General features: G+C 71.3%; 2 protein-coding genes across 2 annotated transcripts in view; one reads left to right on the forward strand and one right to left on the reverse strand.

Moving 5' to 3' along the window:
• Positions 1-9,358, reverse strand: part of LOC123350028 (interferon regulatory factor 3-like) — a 12,371-nt gene extending 3,013 nt beyond the window's left edge. Inside the window, exons 1-4 of the mRNA XM_044988361.1 lie at positions 9,336-9,358; positions 5,866-5,936; positions 2,399-2,593; positions 832-990 (exon numbers count right to left, since the gene is read on the reverse strand). Coding sequence (XP_044844296.1) covers positions 832-990; positions 2,399-2,593; positions 5,866-5,936; positions 9,336-9,358 — 448 coding nt within the window. The remainder of the gene's footprint in view (positions 1-831; positions 991-2,398; positions 2,594-5,865; positions 5,937-9,335) is intronic.
• A 4,133-nt stretch (positions 9,359-13,491) lies between these two features.
• LOC123350297 (reticulocalbin-1-like) lies at positions 13,492-17,624 on the forward strand. Its single transcript, XM_044988797.1, has 7 exons — positions 13,492-13,609; positions 14,539-14,774; positions 15,179-15,372; positions 16,300-16,472; positions 16,941-17,001; positions 17,105-17,304; positions 17,387-17,624. Exons 2-7 carry the CDS (start codon positions 14,557-14,559, stop codon positions 17,492-17,494), a joined length of 954 nt encoding a protein of 317 aa, XP_044844732.1. The 5' UTR covers positions 13,492-13,609; positions 14,539-14,556; the 3' UTR covers positions 17,495-17,624.
• Positions 17,625-18,335: the final 711 nt, after the last annotated feature.

Genomic DNA, 18,335 nt, shown 5'->3' on the forward strand with positions numbered 1-18,335 from the left:
TCCTGGCAACTGATGGCCTGGCCCCCCCAGCCCCCCCCCCAGGTGCCAACTGAAGGGGCTGGGAACAAGGGGATCCGGTGGCCTGGCCCTGGAGAGAGACACAGGCCGGAGGAGGGGCTGGGGGGGTCTGTTTGGAGCCGGCTGGGGAGACGAGGGGGGGGCAGAACCGGGGTCTGGGGTCCCCCCCAAGATGGACCTGACTGGGGGGTCCTGGTCTCTGACCCACAATCTCTGGGTTTTGGGCTGTTCCTGTTCCCGGCCGGCTGAGGGCCCCGGGGCATCGCAGGAAGTGGGGGGTGCAGGGCCCCGACTCCCCCACACGCCGGCACAGGGGGATGAAGGGGGGGTGAGCGCTGCAGTGACCCCTAGAGGGCAGGTGGGATCCCGCCCCTGGGCCGCCTGGGCACAGAGACTGATAGCCAGGCCCATCCCCTGCAGGGAGCCAGCCGGCCCGGAGGTGCTAACGCCCGCGGGTGCCCCCGGGCAGGGAGCCGGGCGGGGGCGACCAGCTGGAGGACGAGGGGCCGGGGGGGGGTTGCTCCGTGTGGGGCTGGTGGGGGGAGCTGGGGGCTCTGGCACTAAGGGGTCGGGGGGCTCTGGGCTCGGGCCCAACCCAGCCATGCTTGGCTGTAATTTCTGCCCTTGGCTCCGAGGGGGGGTCCCAGGGGGCGGGAAGCCGAGGGGCTCGCCCCAGGGAGAGTGACCCGGGGGGGGGGCCGGCTGCAGGGCCCCCCCCGGGTGCTGGGCCAGGCCAGGTGGGAGCACCGGGCCCGTGGACCTGAGACACCCCAGAGTCCGGCTCAGCCCCCCCCCCGCCGCCCCCCCCCCCACCTTTCTCCAGCGCCTCGATCTGCTCCTGGCTGAAGGACGTTCGGTTCCTTTGCAGTTTGCGTTTCAGCTGCAGCCGGAGCTGCGAGTCGTCCGGGTCGTCGGCGCCGGCCCCGGGCAGGGGCTCGGGCTCCAGGCCACCGTCCAGCTGCTGGCAGCTGTCTGGGGGGGCAAACGGGGGAGACGCGTCACCCCTCCCAGGGACGGGTCTGTGGGAAGGGGAGTCCCTATGGACTAGCTCCCCTCGTGGGGAAAAGAGGGGCTGGGTGAGCAGGGGCTGCGGGTCGGGAGTGAGGGGCACCGGCAGAGCTGGGGGGGGCTGCGGGTCGGGAGTGAGGGGCACCGGCAGAGCTGGGGGGGGCTGCGGGTCGGGAGTGAGGGGCACCGGCAGAGCTGGGGGGGGCTGCGGGTCGGGAGTGAGGGGCACCGGCAGGGCCGGGGGGCTGCGGGTCGGGAGTGAGGGGCACCGGCAGGGCTGGTGGGGGCTGCGGGTCGGGAGTGAGGGGCACCAGCAGGGCTGGGGGGGGTTGCGGGTCGGGAGTGAGGGGCACCGGCAGGGCTGGTGGGGGCTGCGAGTCGGGAGTGAGGGGCACCGGCAGGGCGGGGGGGGCTGCGGGTCGGGAGTGAGGGGCACCGGCAGGGCTGGTGGGGGCTGCGGATCGGGAGTGAGGGGCACCGGCAGGGCCGGGGGGGCTGCGGGTCGGGAGTGAGGGGCACCGGCAGGGCGGGGGGGGCTGCAGGTCGGGAGTGAGGAGCACCGGCAGGGCTGGGGGGGGCTGCGGGTCAGGAGTGAGGGGCACCGGCAGGGCTGGTGGGGGCTGCGGATCGGGAGTGAGGGGCACCGGCAGGGCTGGGGGGGAGGGGGGCTGTGGGTCCTGAGTGAGGTGGGGGACGGCAGCGTTGGGGGAGGCTGGATAAATTCTCCCCCATCTCTGCCCCCCGCAGACCCCCTCCCGCTGCCCCCCCGGCCCAGCGCTGCCCGTGTCCTGTCTCCAGCCCGTCAGCTCGCGCTGGGCCCGGCGCCCGCGGGGGACACAAACCCGCCCGTCAGCTCTGCCACCCTGATGCGAAGCGACAGCCCCGGCTGGGCTCCCCCCCCCAGCCCCCGCCGGGCAGGTGACAGGCCAGGGGCCGAGCGCCAGAGCCTGGGGGGGTCTGACCCCCGGCCCCTGTTCTCCCCCCACCATCGCCAGCCTGGCCTCGGCCCCAACCATCTCCTTGGGGCGGGTCTGCTGGGGTCACAGCGAGAAACACGTCCCCCCGCAACGGGGGGGGGGAGGAGGAGGAAGGGGGAGTGTGGAGGGAGAAGGAGGGGGAAGAGGGAGGCAGTGGGGGAGGGGAGCAGAGTGGGGGGGGCACAGGCTGGGTGGGGAGGGAGCCTGGCGGTGGGGGAGGGGTGGTGTGGGGCGCGCAGGCCAGGGGGGGGGATCGGGGAGGGAGCCCGGCGGGGGGGGCAGGGGTGGTGTGGGGCGCGCCGGCGGGGGGGGGCTCAGGGAGGGAGCCCACCGGGGGGGGGGGGGGGGAACAGGCCGAGGGTTCAGGGCCCCCCCCACCCCGGCCCCACACCTACCTGGGTTGGGCTGCCCGGGGACCAGCCCGTCCGGGTACCAGTCCTGCCGCCCGCCCCAGCCTGTGCTCTGAATGTTCAACATCCTGATCTTCTCATACATCCCATCTGCCCCCATGGACCGGCGCTGGGGGGCGGGCGGGGGGCCGGGGGTCGGCCCCTCGGCCGGGTCCGGGGGGCAGCAGCCGTCCCAGGGGCCTGCGGAGAGCGGGACGAGACAGACACAGACACAGACACAGCCGGTGACCGGGGCCGCGGGGATGCGGCTGGCTCTGGGGTGGGGCGCGGGGGGCGGCGACACGGGGATGTCGCCCTGCGGAGCAGACGTCTCTGCTGCCAAGTCAGCCGGGCCCAGGCGCTGCCGCGTCCCTCACAGGACCCTCCCCCAGGGGGGCAGCTGCCGCTCCGGGGGGGCAGGGGGCACTGGGGAGGGGGCGGGATTCTCCTTTGCCCCTCACTCCCGACCCGCAGCCCCCTGCCAGCCCGGCCCTGCCCCCCCAGCCCTGCCGGTGCCCCTCACTCCCGACCCGCAGCCCCCTGCCAGCCTGGCCCTGCCCCCCCAGCCCTGCCGGTGCCCCTCACTCCCGACCCGCAGCCCCCTGCCAGACTGGCCCTGCCCCCCCAGCCCTGCCGGTGCCCCTCACTCCCGACCCGCAGCCCCTGCCAGCCTGGCCCTGCCGGTGCCCCTCACTCCCGACCTGCAGCCCCCTGCCAGCCCAGCCCTGCCGGTGCCCCTCACTCCCGACCCGCAGCCCCCTGCCAGCCCGGCCCTGCCCCCCCAGCCCTGCCGGTGCCCCTCACTCCCGACCCGCAGCCCCTGCCAGCCCAGCCCTGCCCCCCAGCCCTGCCGGTGCCCCTCACTCCCGACCCGCAGCCCCCTGGTACCTCAGCCCTGCCCCCCCCCAGCCCTGCCGGTGCCCCTCACTCCCGACCCGCAGCCCCTGCCAGCCCAGCCCTGCCGGTGCCCCTCACTCCCGACCCGCAGCCCCTGCCAGCCCGGCCCTGCCCCCTGCCCACGGCTCCACTGATCGGGGACCCAGCTGCGTTCTCCCCGGCCTGTGACTCGCACAGGAGAGCCGGGCTGGGGGCTGGGGGCCGGGAGGAGGGTGGGGGGGTCTCAGGTTTCTAGCTCTGTTCAGGGGGAGCAGAGCTGGGTCGGGGGCTGGGCCCTGCCTCGGGGAAGGCTCCGGTCCCTGGGCCCCATCGCACAAAGGGGGAAACTGAGGCGGGGGGGAGGGTGGCTTCTGCAGGGATGTGAATTCTGCTGGACGCCCCCTGCCCCCATGCAGCCCTCCCCCCCCATGTCACAGAGTGAGCGGCTGCGGGGGGGGCACCGGGCGGGGGGGCTAAAGGGGCTGTGGTCAGACCCCCAGGCTGGGTCGAGAGTGGCTGGGCCCCTCCCTGCAGTGCGGCTGGGGAGAGACGAGACGGACCAGAGAGCAGCAGCTTCCGTCATCTCTGTCGATCCGTCCGTCCGTCTCCATCCGTCCGTCCGTCCGTCCGTCCGTCCCTCCCCACTATCCATCCGTCTCCATCTGTCCGTCTGTCTCTGTCCGTCCCCACTATCCATCCATCTGTTCCTCCGTCCCATCCATCTCTATCCGTCCATCCATCCACTGTCCGTCCATCCGTCTATTCAACCATCCGTCTGTCCATCTCTGTCCGTCAGTCCAGCCGGCTGGGCATCCATCCCCCCCCACCGTCCATCCATCCCCCCCCCCATCACCGTCCATCCACCCCCCCCACCGATCCATCCGTCTCTCATGTCACCCCCCCGACATGCCCCCTCCCCTCCCCCACCCCTCTCAGCGTGGGTCTCTCGTCTGCCCCTTCGCGTATGTTGGGGTGACCCTCCCCGGCCCCAGAAAACCCTCAGTTGAGAGGAAACAGCCCAGAGGGCCCCCCCGGCCCCCAGGAGTCCAGCTTGAGAGTCGGGATTGGGGGCCCCGGCAGAGCGGGGGGGAAGTGGGGGGCTGTGGGTCGGGATTGGGGGGCCCGGCAGAGCGGGGGGAAGTGGGGGGCTGTGGGTCGGGATTGAGGGGCCCGGCAGAGCGGGGGGAAGTGGGGGGCTGTGGGTCGGGATTGGGGGGCCCGGCAGAGCGGGGGGAAGTGGGGGGCTGTGGGTCGGGATTGAGGGGCCCGGCAGAGCGGGGGGAAGTGGGGGGCTGTGGGTCGGGATTGGGGGGCCCCGGCAGAGCGGGGGGAAGTGGGGGGCTGTGGGTCGGGATTGGGGGGCCCGGCAGAGCGGGGGGAAGTGGGGGGCTGTGGGTCGGGATTGGGGGGCCCGGCAGAGCGGGGGGAAGTGGGGGGCTGTGGGTCGGGATTGGGGGGCCCGGCAGAGCGGGGGGAAGTGGGGGGCTGCGGGTCGGGATTGGGGGCCCCGGCAGAGTGGGGAGAAGTGGGGGGCTGTGGGTCGGGATTGGGGGGCCCGGCAGAGCAGGGAGCATCCCCATTTTGTGTCCTGTCACCCCCCAACACCCCAACCCACCCAGAAATGCGCCCCCCGCCCCACATATGGGTCTATCCCCCTATGAAGCCCACATGACCTGCCCCACCCGAGTGCCTGGGTCTATGGGTGGAAATACCTTGGATCTGTCTGGCTCTGGTGTGTGGATCCCGGTGGGGTTGGGTCAGAACCCGTCTCTGGGTCGGTGCCGGGATCGGGTCGGTGCCGGGATCGGGTCGGTGCCGGTGGAATCGGGTCAGTGCCGGGATCGGGTCGGTGCCGTTACCAGGTTGGTGCTGGGATCGGGTCAGTGCCGGGATCGGGTTGGTATTGCTGGGATCAGGTCGGTGCCGGGATCAGGTCACTGCCGGTGGGATTGTGTCGGTGCCGGTGGGATCAGGTTGCTCCCAGTAGTGGGTCGGCGCCGGTGGGATCGTGTTGGTGCTGGAATCTGGTTGGTACCAGTGAGATTGGGTTGGTGCCGAGATCAGGTCGGTACCGGTGGGATCGGGTCAGTGCCGGTGGGAGTGGGCTGGTATCGGTGAGATTGGGTTGGTGCCGGGATCGGGTCGGTGCCGGTGGGATCGGGTCGGTGCCGGTGGGATCGGGTCAGTGCTGGTGGGATCGGGTCGGTACCGGTGGGATCGGGTTGGTGTCGGGATCGGGTCGGTGCCGGTGGGATTGGGTCGGTGCCGGTGGGATCGGGTCGGTGCCGGTGGGATCGGGTCAGTGCTGGTGGGATCGGGTCAGTGCTGGTGGGATCGGCTCGGTACCGGTGGGATCGGGTCGGTGCCGGTGGGATCGGGTCGGTGCCGGGATCGGGTCAGTGCCGGGATCGGGTCAGTGCTGGTGGGATCGGGTCGGTGCCGGGATCGGGTTGGTGCCGGTGGGATCGGCTAGGTACCGGTGGGATCGGGTCAGTGCTGGTGGGATCGGCTCGGTACCGGTGGGATCGGGTCGGTGCCGGTGGGATCGGGTCGGTACCGCTGGGATCGGGTCAGTGCTGGTGGGATTGGCTCGGTACCGGTGGGATCGGGTCGGTGCCGGGATCGGGTCAGTCCAGGGGTACTAAAGCAGCGAGCGCCGTCCACCCGCCTGCAAAGGAAACATGGGAAGAAAATTCAGAGGTGGGGGGAGGATGGAACCCCCCCCGCCCCCTGCCCTGTCCTGGGGGGCAGCTGCACAGACCCATCGTCATGGATGTAACGGTGCTAACGAGGTGGGGGGGAACTGGGAAAGGTCTGCGAGGGAGGGGCAGGAATCCCCGGGGATTTCGGGGGATGCGGCACCAGGGACACCCCCCATTGTCCTGGCTGTGGGAGCCCCCCGATTCCTCTATCACCCCCCAGCCTCTCCGATACCCCCCGCCGCCCCCCAACCTCAGCACCACGACACCCCCACCCTCTGGTGCCCCCCAAGCTCGACCCCCATTCCACCGGCCCCACGACCCCCTGCCCGCCCCCAATGTGCCCGTCCCAGGACCCCCAGGCGCGCTCGGCCCCACATACCTCGCCTACGATCCTGGACAAAGTTGGGGTCCCCTCACGGGCAGCGTCTAGCCCCCCATTGTACCAGCTCAGCACCCCCGTCTCTGCCCCCTGCGCACCCCCTATCTCTGAGCCCCCCGGCTGCCCCCAGGGCCCCGCTACCCACCCCCGTCTCTGCCCAGCTCCGTGCCAGGTCTGCTGCCAAGCGGGCGTCGGAGAGAAATGAAGTTCCCAGGCGCTGGGGGGAGGCGGGGGGGCGGGGGGGGGCGCTGGGGGGAGCGGGGGGGGGGGGCAGGCCGCCGTGCGGTGACATTTGTGCTAAGCCGCAGTGTCAGCTTTGAACTTAATTCCCTCCAATGGGCTATGGGGGGGGGGGGTCGGGGAGGAGGGGGGCGCTGGGGGGCCGGGGGGAGAGTCCTGGACAATCAGCCCACGCTCCAGTGCTTGAAAAGATCCCCCCGAGCCGCTCAGGACTGGGGACACGGGGGGGGGCAGACCGGTGGGGGGGGACAGACCGGTGGGGGGGCAGAGGGGAGTGTGGGGCGGTGTCTCCTCCTACCCCCACTTCCCTCAGGCCCCCTCCAGGAGGCAGGCCCCCCCCACACGTGATTGGAGGGAGCCTGCCCATGGGGGGGGCAGGGCGGCGGGGGAGGAGCCGTGGGGGGGCCGGGGACAGGTGAGCACAGCCCTGGGCTGGGGGTGGGGGCAGGGCTGGGCAGGCAGGGGCTGCAGGTCGGGAGTGAGGGGCACCGGCACGACCCCCCCCACACACACGTACCCCCCCCTTTCCCAGCCTGGAGCCCCATGGAGCAGCAACTGGGAGGGGAGTGGGGTCCACTGGTTGGTTGGGGCGGGGGGGCTGGGAGCCAGGACTCCTGGGTTCTCTCCTGGCTCTGGGAGGGGAGTGGGGTCTAGTGGTTAGAGCGGGGGGGGGCTGGTGGATTCCCCTGTATCACTGGGGGTGGGGGTCATTGTTGATACCATGTGGTTGGACCAGCCCCCGCCCCCCCCCCGCCCCATAGCGCAGCTGGGAGCTGTGGGGGAAGCCTGGGCCTGCCCAAACCCGCCCCCTCTGTGCCTCCCTGCCCCCCACAACCCCCCCCCACTGCCTTCATCCTGTACCACCCCTCGCACCACCACTGCTCCAGCCCCCCCCTTTCCCCTCCTCACGGCCCCTCCCGCTGGGCAGCGCCAGCCGCTCCGATTCTCCATAGCCCGGAGCCCCATCTCGCGTGTCTGACACCAGATCCTGCCTGGCAGCCCCCCCCTCCCGCCTGGCAGCCTCCTCCCCCCTCTGCCAGCCCCCCCAACACAGCAGCCCGCCACCCCCTGCAGTCCCCAAACCTCTCTCTGAGAGCCCCCCCATCCTAGGCACAAACAGGGGGGAAGTGACATCCCCTCCCCCTACACACAGTCCCCCCACGAAACCCCCTGAAATCCCACAGCCCCCACCTTTCTCCCCCGGAAATGGGGCAGCCCGAACACACGCCTCTGTGACCCCCCCCAGCACTGCCCCACATCCCCCAGCTCCCTGAGCGCCGACACCCCACAGCTGTGGGGAACTGGGGCAGCGGCGCTGGGGGGGGTGCTGAGGGGAGGGGGGCTGTGGTGGGCAGGGCTAGAGGAGGCCGGGGAGCTGGGGGTGGAGCTGGGGGGATCTGGGGGGCAGAGCTGGGGGGCGGCCCAGGGGGCAGGAGGTTAAGTACAAATCCATGTAGCTGAGACAATGTCAATTAAAAATGCAAAGCGAGCGAGTGGTGTGGGAATGGGGGGGGCGCGCAGTGCGGGGGGGGGGACACGGGGGAAGTGGGGCTCTGTCAGAGCCCATCCATCCACCGGGCCAGGGACCGGGCCAGGGCGGAGGATGGGACAGAGCAGGGGGGCAGCGGGGAAGGGGGGGCAGGTTTGAGTCCGTAATTCCCCCTCCCCACCCAGCCCCCGCTATGGGGACCAAGCCAATAACTCCCCCCACCCACCCACCCCAGGGAGCCCCCTAAAACCCCACCTGGACGCCTGGGTTCACCCTCGGCCTCCTCGTCTGCTCACAGGGATTGGAGGGGCCCAGATACCCCCCTTCTTGAACCCTGCCCTGTCAGGGACCCCCCGTCTGGCACCCGGGAGCCCCTCCCCTTAGCACTGGGGCCTCCCCCCAGCCCCCCGCAGCCCCCCCCCCCCCGCCCCATCGGATCCGATTAGCACCGAGTCCTGACAGGAGCCTGATCTGGCTAATTGCGGCTGCCGAGCCGCTGTGCAAAGCGCCCGGGGGGGTGTCTAACCCCCCTCCCCTCCCCAGCCCGGACCCCCCCCCCATCAATCCATTTTCCCAGCAGCCCCTGCGGATCCACCCCCCGCAAGGCCCAGATTTGGAGGTGGCAGGGGGGCAGCTCCCTGATTTACAAAGCAGGGAAACCCGACCCCCACAGAGCTCCGAGGGGAGCAGGTCACACACCCGGACGCCTGGGTTCTATTCCTCTTCGGTTCCCCCTCCGCTGGGACAAATCTGGGCATCGAGAAATACAAGTGGCCAAGGGAAGGGGCTGCGGGTCGGGAGTGAGGGGCACCGGCAGGGCCTGGGGGGCTGCGGGTCGGGAGTGAGGGGCACCGGCAGGGCTGGGGGGCTGCGGGTCGGGAGTGAGGGGCACTGGCAGGGCTGGGGGGCTGCGGGTCGGGAGTGAGGGGCACCGGCAGGGCTGGGGGGGCTGCGGGTTGGGAGTGAGGGGCACCGGCAGGGCTTGGGGGGGCTGCGGGTCGGGAGTGAGGGGCACTGGCAGGGCTGGGGGGGGGGCGGGGGTGTCTGGGCTGTGACTCTGTGGCGGGTGCCCCTGGGATCCTGGATGACCGGGGGGGGGGCAGCTCCGCTCCGACGCTCTGGATCGGGCCGGGCCGCTCGGCCGCCTCACATCGAAGTGACACTTTCGGGAGAAGGGGGCTGGGGGGGGGGGGTCGCCTGACGCCACCTCGTGTTTGGCCTCTGCTCAGTCAATGGGGGGGGGAGGGGGGGGCTGACCTGGCCTCGTCCTGCAGCATCATTTGCCATTAGGGGAGAGAGCCTGCACCGGTGCCCCTCACTCCCGACCCGCAGCCCCCAGCCCTGCCGGTGCCCCTCACTCCCGACCCGCAGCCCCCAGCCCTCCCGGTGCCCCTCACTCCCGACCCGCAGCCCCCAGCCCTGCCGGTGCCCCTCACTCCCGACCCGCAGCCCCCCAGCCCTGCCGGTGCCCCTCACTCCCGACTCGCAGCCCCCAGCCCTGCCGGTGCCCCTCACTCCCGACCCGCAGCCCCCCAGCCCTAGGCTCCCTGCCCCATAGCTCTGGGCTGTACACCTCCCATGCCCCAGGCAGTAAGTACAGGCCTCAGGGGACCCCTCATGCCTGGGGGGCGAACCAGCCTCGTAGCTGGGCGGGGGACGCGGATCCTCAGGCTGCTGGGGAGGGCTGGGCAGGAGCAGAGCAGCTGGTGCCCCCCCCCCCATGGGCCAGGACCAGCCAGATGGGGAGAAGCCTCCAAGCTGGGAGCCTGGGATTGGTGTCACGAAGACACATGGGGGCGAGGGAACCCAGGGCTGGGCTGGCAGGGGGCTGCGGGTCGGGAGTGAGGGGCACCGGCAGGGCTGGGCTGGCAGGGGGCTGCGGGTCGGGAGTGAGGGGCACCGGCAGGGCTGGGCTGGCAGGGGGCTGCGGGTCAGGAGTGAGGGGCACCGGCAGGGCTGGGCTGGCAGGGGGCTGCGGGTCGGGAGTGAGGGGCACCGGCAGGGCTGGGGGAGGGGCTGGGGTAGCAGGGGCTGCGGGTCCGGAGTGAGGGGCACCGGCAGGGCTGGGCTGGCAGGGGCTGCGGGTCGGGAGTGAGGGGCACCGGCAGGGCTGGGGATGTGGGTCAGGGCTGGGCTAGCAGGGGCTGCGGGTCGGGAGTGAGGGGCACCGGCAGGGCTGGGGGATGTGGGTCAGGGCACTGATTTCCTGCAGAGATTCATTAGCACCTGCCCAGAGCACCTGGGCTCTAATGAATTAGGGGTGAGACCTTGGATCCAGACTCCGGGGTTCTCTCCTGGCTCTGGGACAGGAGGGGGGCCCAGTGGTTAGAGCGGGGCGGGGGCTGGGCGCCCGGACGCCGGGGTTCTCTCCTGGCTCTGGGATGAGAGGGGGGCCCAGTGGTTAGAGCGGGGCGGGGGCTGGGTGCCCGGACGCCGGGGTTCTCTCCTGGCTCTGGGATGAGAGGGGAGCCCAGTGGTTAGAGCGGGGCGGGGGCTGGGCGCCCGGACACCGGGGTTCTCTCCCCGGCTGTGACGGGCAGTGGGCCGAGGTCTCTGGATACCAAACCCTGAACCTTGTTTAACAGAGTTTCCGGGACCTGTTCCCACCTTTGGCACTTTGGGCCCATGGAGCTCAGGCCGCCTGCCTCAGTTTCCCCTCTGCGCCCAGCCCTGGTCCTGGGGGCTCTGGGCCCCACACGGGGCAGCCGAGCAGTTGGACAGTGGGTCCCGGGGGCTGGGTCAGGGGCCCAGCCCCCCTCCTGCGTCCCGCCCCCCAGCTGCCCCAAAGCCCCACCCCCAGCCGCGCCCCACCCCCCACACGCGGCACGTCACCCGCCGGGACAGGGGACGCTGGGGCCGTGCTGCCCCCTGGCGGGCGAAGGGAGAAACGTTCCGCGCAACCCAGAGACGAGCCGGGGGAGGTCGGGGCGGCGGGGGGGGCTGGAGGGACAGAGGGAGGAAGGGGCGGGGGGGGACAGACGGCCGGGGGACGGGTCGGGGATGGCTGGACGGACAAACGGACGGGGGAGGGGTGGGCGGTTGGACAGCCGGGGGACAGACAGAGGGGGAGGGGATGGCTGGACGGACAGACGGATGGGGGACAGACAGAGGGGTGGGGGGACAGACGGCCGGGGGAGGGGTCGGGGAGGGGTGGGCGGACAGACGGCCGGGGGAGGGGTGGGGGGACAGACGGCCGGGGGAGGGGTCGGGGATGGCTGGACGGACAGACAGATGGGGGAGGGGTGGGGGGACAGACGGCCGGGGGAGGGGTGGGGGGACAGACGGCCGGGGGAGGGGTCGGGGATGGCTGGACGGACAGACAGATGGGGGAGGGGTGGGGGGACGGACAGACGGCCGGGGGAGGGGTGGGCGGACAGACGGATGGGGGAGGGGTGGACGGACAGACGGCCGGGGGAGGGGTGGGGGGACAGACGGATGGATGGGGGAGGGGTGGGCGGACGGACGGGGGAGGGGTGGGGGGACGGACAGACGGCCGGGGGAGGGGCTGTCCAGGCTCCCTGCGAGGCCGAGCACTGAGAGGGCACCCGTGCAGTGATCACTCGGTGACCCGGGCGGGTCCGTCCCACAGCGCGGGGAAGGGGATTGTCCGGTGTCACCCGTGTCGCTGCTCCGGGGGCGCTCGGGGCACGGGGGGGGGGGGTGTTCACCGCGGGTGGGACCCCGGCTCGGGGCCGGGCTGGCGAGAACAGTGGGGGCGATCGCTGGATCTCTGAAGGCCGGTGAGGGGAACCCGGCGTCTCTCGGGATCCGCAGCTGGAGCAGCCCGGGGGTCCCAGGAAGTTGATGCTGGGGCAGGAGTGTCCCAGAGGGTTTGGAAATTCGGGCTTAGCCCCGTCACCTCCTGCTTTGGGAGCCTTTCGTGGGCCCCGGGGGGCACATTTTGCAGCTTTTTCCGCAGCCACCAGGGCGTTTTCTTGAAGGCTGAAATCATCCCAGATCCCCGTGGGCCCAGGGCGCCCGGCCCTTGGCGCGCTGAGCGGTTGGGGGTGGTTTTGGGGAGTCCCGAGATCCCTTCAGTGAGAGCGAAGATGGGACAGGAATTTTCTGGAACTATTTGTAGGGACGCAGTGCGTGCCTCAGTTTCCCCTGTGAGTTGCACTGTGCCCTGTGGGTGGCGCAGGGCTGGTTACTCCCTGCAGGGGCCCAGAGATGCAGCTGGGACCCGCGCCGGGTGTCTGGGGCCTGGCCCCGGAGACCCAATCACCTGGGCATTGGCTACCTGGCAGCTAACGGCCGAGGAGGGGCCCCCCTTGCAGGAGACCGGCCGGCAGCCAGATCTGACCAGCCAGCGAGCAAAGGGGGGGGGGCGCCCCCCAGCTGGGATAGGGACCGAGCGGGAGCCGGGGGGTCACCGCTGGGCCAGGCTCCGGGGCACCAGAGCGGGCAGGGGGTAATGCTACCCAAGGAGCGTCCGTGCCGCGTCCCAGCCCGACAATCCTGACCATGGGCTGCCCCCCGGGGGGTACCGGGCTCTCTCGGGGGGTCTGTCGCTGGCGGGGGGAAGCCGGGGGGGCTGCAGGCTCCGGGGGGGGCTGCAGGCTCCGAGGGGGCCGTGGAGCCGTGGGGCTGACCCTGGCAGAAGAGCGGGACCCCTGGGGGTCTGGCCCATGGATGGGGGCCTCCCTGAGGCTGGGGGCAGAGCCGAATCCCACCCTGCCCCACGGTTCCTGTGTGAACTTCGGCCCGGGCCCCACATTCCCTTGCCCGGCCCCGGAGCCCAGGGTGAAACGTTCCTGCCCCACGTAGGCCCCGAGAGATGGGGGTCAAGCCCCCCCGCCCTTCGCTCAGCTGCCCCCTCTCCGGTTCAGCACCAGGATCCCAGCCGCGGGGGCCCCACGGGGACGGGGAGGGAGCTGTGGGGTGTGGATGGGCCCATGTGATGCCACAGGGATGCTGCCTGGGGCCTGGTCAGCTTGAGTCAGAACCCACAAGCCCCATCCCCCATCCCCCTGCCCCGCCCCCACAGACCCCCGATCCCAACCCCCCGGCCTTGTCCCCCCCACAGCTCCCTGGTCCCCTAAGTGCTGCCCTCCAGACCCGGCACATCCCCTGCCCCCCACAGCCCAAACCCCTGTCCCTGCCCCCCATTCCCCATCCCCCTGCCCCGCCCCCACAGACCCCGGATCCCAACACCCCATCCCTGCCCCCCATTCCCACAGCCCCCCCACAGCCCTGCCCCCCATCCCCACTGAACCCCCGTCCCTGCCCCCCATCCCCACAGCCCCCCCCGATCCCGACCTCCCCCCCCCGATCCCGACCTCCCCCCCCCACGTGTCCCCCTTTTCCCGGGCCAGGAGTAAAACTTGCGGGAGAGACTTTGTGTCAACGTGGCGCCGGGCAGCCAATCAGCGAGCGGCCTGGCCCCGTCCCCTCGGCGATACCGACCTCCGATTGGCCGCCCCGGGACGGGGGCGTGGCCCCGCGAGGGCGGAGTTTCAAGGGTTGGGGGGAGCCGGGTCCCCCCCATCGAAGACGGGAGCCGGGCGCGGCGCGGTGCGAAGCTGAGCGAGGTAGGGGGGGGCTGAGTCTGGGGGACCCTCCTGCAGTGGGTGAGGTGGGGGGGGCTCGGTCCTGGGGACACCCCCCCGCCGCTGGGCGAGGTGTGGGGGGGCTCGGTCCTGGGGGACCCCCCTGCAGTGGGTGAGGTGTGGGGGGGCTGAGTCTGGGGGACCCCCCTGCGGATAGGTTGGCATATCCCCCATGTCAATGGAGTCCCAGCCTCTTGATTCCCCACAAGAGGATTTTTCCCCCCAGGCACTGTGGAACGGGGGGGGGGCAGTGGGAGAACTGTGGGGCAGGAGTCAGTGGGGTTCTATGGGGCTGGTTGGTGGGAAGTGGGGGTAGGTGTCAGTTGGGGAGCAGCTATGGGGCAGGCTGGTGGAAGTGGGGGCAGGTTTCAGTGGAGGAGGGGCTATGGCCAAGGTGGCGAGAGGCTGTGGGGCAGGCATCAGTGGGGAGGCGCTATGGGGCAGGGTGGTGAGGGGCTGTCGGGCAGGCGTCCATGGGCGAGGGGCTGTGGGGCAGGCATCAGTGGGGATGGGGCTATGGGGCAGCATGGCAAGGGGCTGTGGGGCAGGTGTCAGTGGGGGAGGGGCCATGGGGCAGACTGGTGGGAACTGCGGCAGGTGTCAGTGGGGGAGCGGCTGTGGGTCAGGGTGGCGAGGGGCTGTGGGGCAGGCGTCAGTGGGGGAGGGGCTGTGGGGCAGGGTGGCGAGGGGCTGTGGGGCAGGCGTCAGTGAGGGAGGGTCTGTGGGGCAGGGTGGCGAGGGGCTGTGGGGCAGGCGTCAGTGGGGGAGGGGCTGTGGGGCAGGGGCCACGGGGCAGGCTGGTGGGAACTGGGGCAGGAGGCCGCTGCGGGTGCCAGACTGGCCCTAGGGCACGTGGCGAGGGGGCCCCGCCCCCACGGCCAGCGCAGCCCAGCCCCCGCCTGCCCCCCCAGGGCTGCGGCGGGCCGAGGATGCTGCGGCGCCGGGGGCTGCTGGTGCTGTGCCTGGGGCTGGCGCTGGCCAAGCCGCCCCCCGAGAAGCGGGACCGGGTGCACCACGGGCAGGAGCTGAGCGACCACCCGCACGACGACCGCCAGGGCTTCCAGTACGACCACGAGGCCTTCCTGGGCAAGGAGCAGGCCAAGACCTTCGACCAGCTCACGCCCGAGGAGAGCCGGGAGCGCCTGGGGTGAGCCAGGGAACCCCGGAGTCCGGGGCCCAGCCCCCGCTCTAAGCACTGCACCCCACCCCCCTCCCAGAGCTGGGGGAGAACCCAGGAGTCCTGGCTCCCAGCCCCCCTGTGCTCTAACCACTAGCCCCCACTCCCCTCCCAGAGCCAGGAGCGAACCCAGGAGTCCTGGCTCCAGACCCCGCTCTAAGCACTAGACCCCCCTCCCCTCTCAGAGCCAGGGAAAGAACCCAGGAGTCCTGGCTCCCAGCCCCAACCACTTGGCCCCAGAGCCGGGGAGAGAACCCAGGAGTCCTGGGTTCTCTCCCTGTTTGTGGGACCTCTCCATCCATTCTCTGTAGAGGGGCCGAGGGTGGGACCCAGGCGTCCAGCGCCCCCTGCCGTCCCCCCCCCCCCCCCGGCAGGAAGATCGTGGATCGGATCGACCGGGACCGGGACGGCTTCGTGACCCAGGCCGAGCTGAAGGACTGGATCAAGCACACCCAGAACCGGTACATCTTCGAGAACGTGCAGAAGAACTGGCGGGACTACGACCGGGACGGCGACGGGCGCATCGCCTGGCCCGAGTTCAAGAACGCCACCTACGGCTACTACGAGGGTGAGGGGGAGCCCCCCCTGCCCCCCAGGGTCCTTCTCTGGCCGCGCGAGACCCAGCCCCCCACGGCTCCCCGGGTTCTCTCCCTGGCCCTGGGAGGAGCATGGGGGCTGGTGGGTTAGAGCAGGGGGAGCTGGGCGCCAGGACTCCTGGGTTCTCTCCCTGCCCCTGGGAGGAGCATGGGGGCTGGTGGGTTAGAGCAGGGGGGGCTGGGTGCCAGGACTCCTGGGTTCTCTCCCTGGCCCTGGGAGGAGCATGGGGGCTGGTGGGTTAGAGCAGGGGGGTGGGGGCTGGGAGCCCGGACTCCTGGGTTCTATCCCTGGCCCTGGGAGGAGCATGGGGGCTGGTGGGTTAGAGCAGGGGGGGCTGGGCGCCAGGACTCCTGGGTTCTCTCCCTGCCCCTGGGAGGAGCATGGGGGCTAGTGGGTTAGAGCAGGGGGGGCTGGGCGCCAGGACTCCTGGGTTCTCTCCCTGGCTCCGGGAGGGAAATGGGGGCTGGTGGTTAGAGCAGGGGGGCCTGGGAGCCCGGACTCCTGGGTTCTATCCCTGGCCCTTGGAGGGGAGAGGGGGCTGAGATGGAAGGTGAGATGCCCGGCGTGGGGAGGGGTCGCTACTGAGGGGTCAGGGTGGCAGTAGGGTGGGGTCGGGGGTGGTGAGCAGGCTGTTATGCTGGGTGGGGGGGGTCAGGCCCCAGCTGGGCTGGGAGAGGCAGGGTGGAGGGGGCCAGGCCCTGCTATGGGGCAGGATAGGGCAGCCCTTAGAGAGGGGAAACCCCCCCCCCCAACTCCCCTGAGCAGGTGGGTGGTGTCTCCGTCACCACCATGTGGCTAGCAAGGGAATAACCCACTTGATATGTGGGGGGGCTGGGCTGGGCGCCAGGACTCCTGGGTTCCATCCCCAGGCTGGGGGCTCACAGCTCCGCGCCCCCAGGGGAGGAGTTCGGAGACCTGGAGGACAAACAGTCCTACCGCAAGATGCTGGCGCGGGACGAGCGGCGGTTCAAGGCGGCCGACAGGGACGGGGACATGGTCGCCACGCGGGAGGAGTTCACCGCCTTCCTGCACCCCGAGGAGTTCGACTACATGAAGGACATCGTCGTCACGGTGAGGGTCCCGGACGCCTGGGTTCCCTCCCCGGCTCTGGGATGGGAGTGGGGGCTGGGGGATAGAGCAGGGGGGGCTTGGAGCCAGGACTCCTGGGTTCTCTCCCTGGCTCTGGGAGGGGAGTGGGGGCTGGTGGTTAGAGCCAGGACTCCTGGGTTCCCTCCCCGGCTCTGGGACGGGAGTGGGGGCTGGGGGATAGAGCAGGGGGGGCTTGGAGCCAGGACTCCTGGGTTCTCTCCCTGGCTCTGGGAAGGGAGTGGGGGCTGGTGGTTAGAGCAGGGGGGGCTGGGAGCCAGGACTCCTGGGTTCCCCTGGATGGATTCACTGCACCCCCATCCCCCAATTCCTGTCTCTGGCCAGGAACCCCTCAGCCCCGGTGGAAGCTGAGGCTGGGGGAAGGGGGGGGGGTCAGTGTTTCCATAGCTGTTCCCATGATGCTCAGCAGCACCTAACTCCTGCCCCCCCCAGGAAACGATTGAAGACATTGACAAGAACGGGGACGGCTACGTGCAGGTGGACGAGTACATCGGTGAGTGGGGGGGTCCCTGGGGGGAAGGTTGGGGACAGCGGGAGCCTGGCCGGGGGGGGGGGGGGGGTTTCCAGGCCCTGAGTCTCTCCGCGACCCCCCCCAGGCGACATGTACACCCCCGAGAGCGGCGAGCCGGAGCCCGAGTGGGTGCAGAGCGAGCGGCAGCAGTTCCTGGATTTCCGGGACCTGGACCGGGACGGGCGGCTGGACCGGGCCGAGATCGGCCACTGGATCCTGCCCCAGGACTACGACCACCCCGAGGTGGAGGCCAAGCACCTGCTCTACGAGTCCGACAAGGACAAGGTGAGGGCGGGAGAGGGCTGGGCTGACCGGGGGGGGGGGGGGGCGGCAGGACCCCCCCACTGTAACCGGCTCTGCCCCCCAGGACCAGCGGCTGACGAAGCAGGAGATCCTCGACAACTGGAACATGTTCGTAGGCAGCCAGGCCACCAACTACGGGGAGGATCTGACCCGCAAACACGATGAGCTGTGACCGGGGGGGGCCCGGGCCCCCCTGCCCCCCACAACGCCACTGCACGGACCCTGGGGGGAGGGGACTTATTTATTGGGGGGCTATACGGATTGGGAGGGGTGGTAGGGCACGGACTAGGAGCCAGGACTCCTGGGTTCTCTGCTCCCCCACTCCGGGAGGGGAGCGGGGTGTGGGGGTTAGAGCAGGGGAGGGGCAGCACTCCTGGGGTCCATGCCCAGGGAGAGCCCTGCCCTTCCCCGTGCCTCGGTTTACCTGGGAGCTGCTGGCAGAACAGATCCCTCCCCCCCACCCACCTGCACTGCAAAAAGCAACAGTATTAACATGGGGGGGGGGGGGCTGGACACACACAAATCCCCCCCTCCCCCAGCTGAGACCGAGGTTTCCAGGCCCTGTCTCTCACTCTCACAGCGGGGGTGGGGTGGGGGGTGCCCCACCAAAATGGCGCCTGTGGTGGGGCACAGGAGCGGCTCCCCCAGGCCCCCTTTCTGCAGCAGCCAGCGAGTGGGCGGGGGGTGCAGGGATGGGGGGGGGAAATCGGTGCTGCTGGGGGGGTCACAGAGCTGTACACGCACACGCTGCAATAAACAGGGTCCCCCCCACCTCTGCCAGGCTGGGTGTGCTGTGTTGGGGGGGGCAGGGACTGGCTGGCTTAGGGGGGTGGGAACAGGGGGAGTGGCCCCAGGATGGGGAGGGGGCACAGGGCCATTTGGATGCTGTGAGCCGGTTCGCCCCCTGCCGTGCGCGGTGGGGCCCCGGGGCTGGCCAGGGGGCCGGCGTGGGTGGGGGCCGGGGGCAGCTGTTGGCGGGTTTGCTCTGGGGCCTGCACTGGCTCTGGCCCGGT

This window comes from Mauremys mutica, chromosome 15 (assembly GCF_020497125.1).
Source record: "Mauremys mutica isolate MM-2020 ecotype Southern chromosome 15, ASM2049712v1, whole genome shotgun sequence".
Taxonomy (NCBI): domain Eukaryota; kingdom Metazoa; phylum Chordata; order Testudines; family Geoemydidae; genus Mauremys; species Mauremys mutica.

Excerpts from the sequence above, each read along its gene's own strand:
- LOC123350297 (XM_044988797.1), top strand. The coding sequence starts at position 14,557 with ATGCTGCGGCGCCGGGGGCTGCTGGTGCTGTGCCTGGGGCTGGCGCTG. Across the intron at positions 16,473-16,940 it reads TGAAGGACATCGTCGTCACG|GAAACGATTGAAGACATTGA; the intron begins GTGAGGGTCCCG and ends TGCCCCCCCCAG. Across the intron at positions 17,305-17,386 it reads ACGAGTCCGACAAGGACAAG|GACCAGCGGCTGACGAAGCA; the intron begins GTGAGGGCGGGA and ends TCTGCCCCCCAG.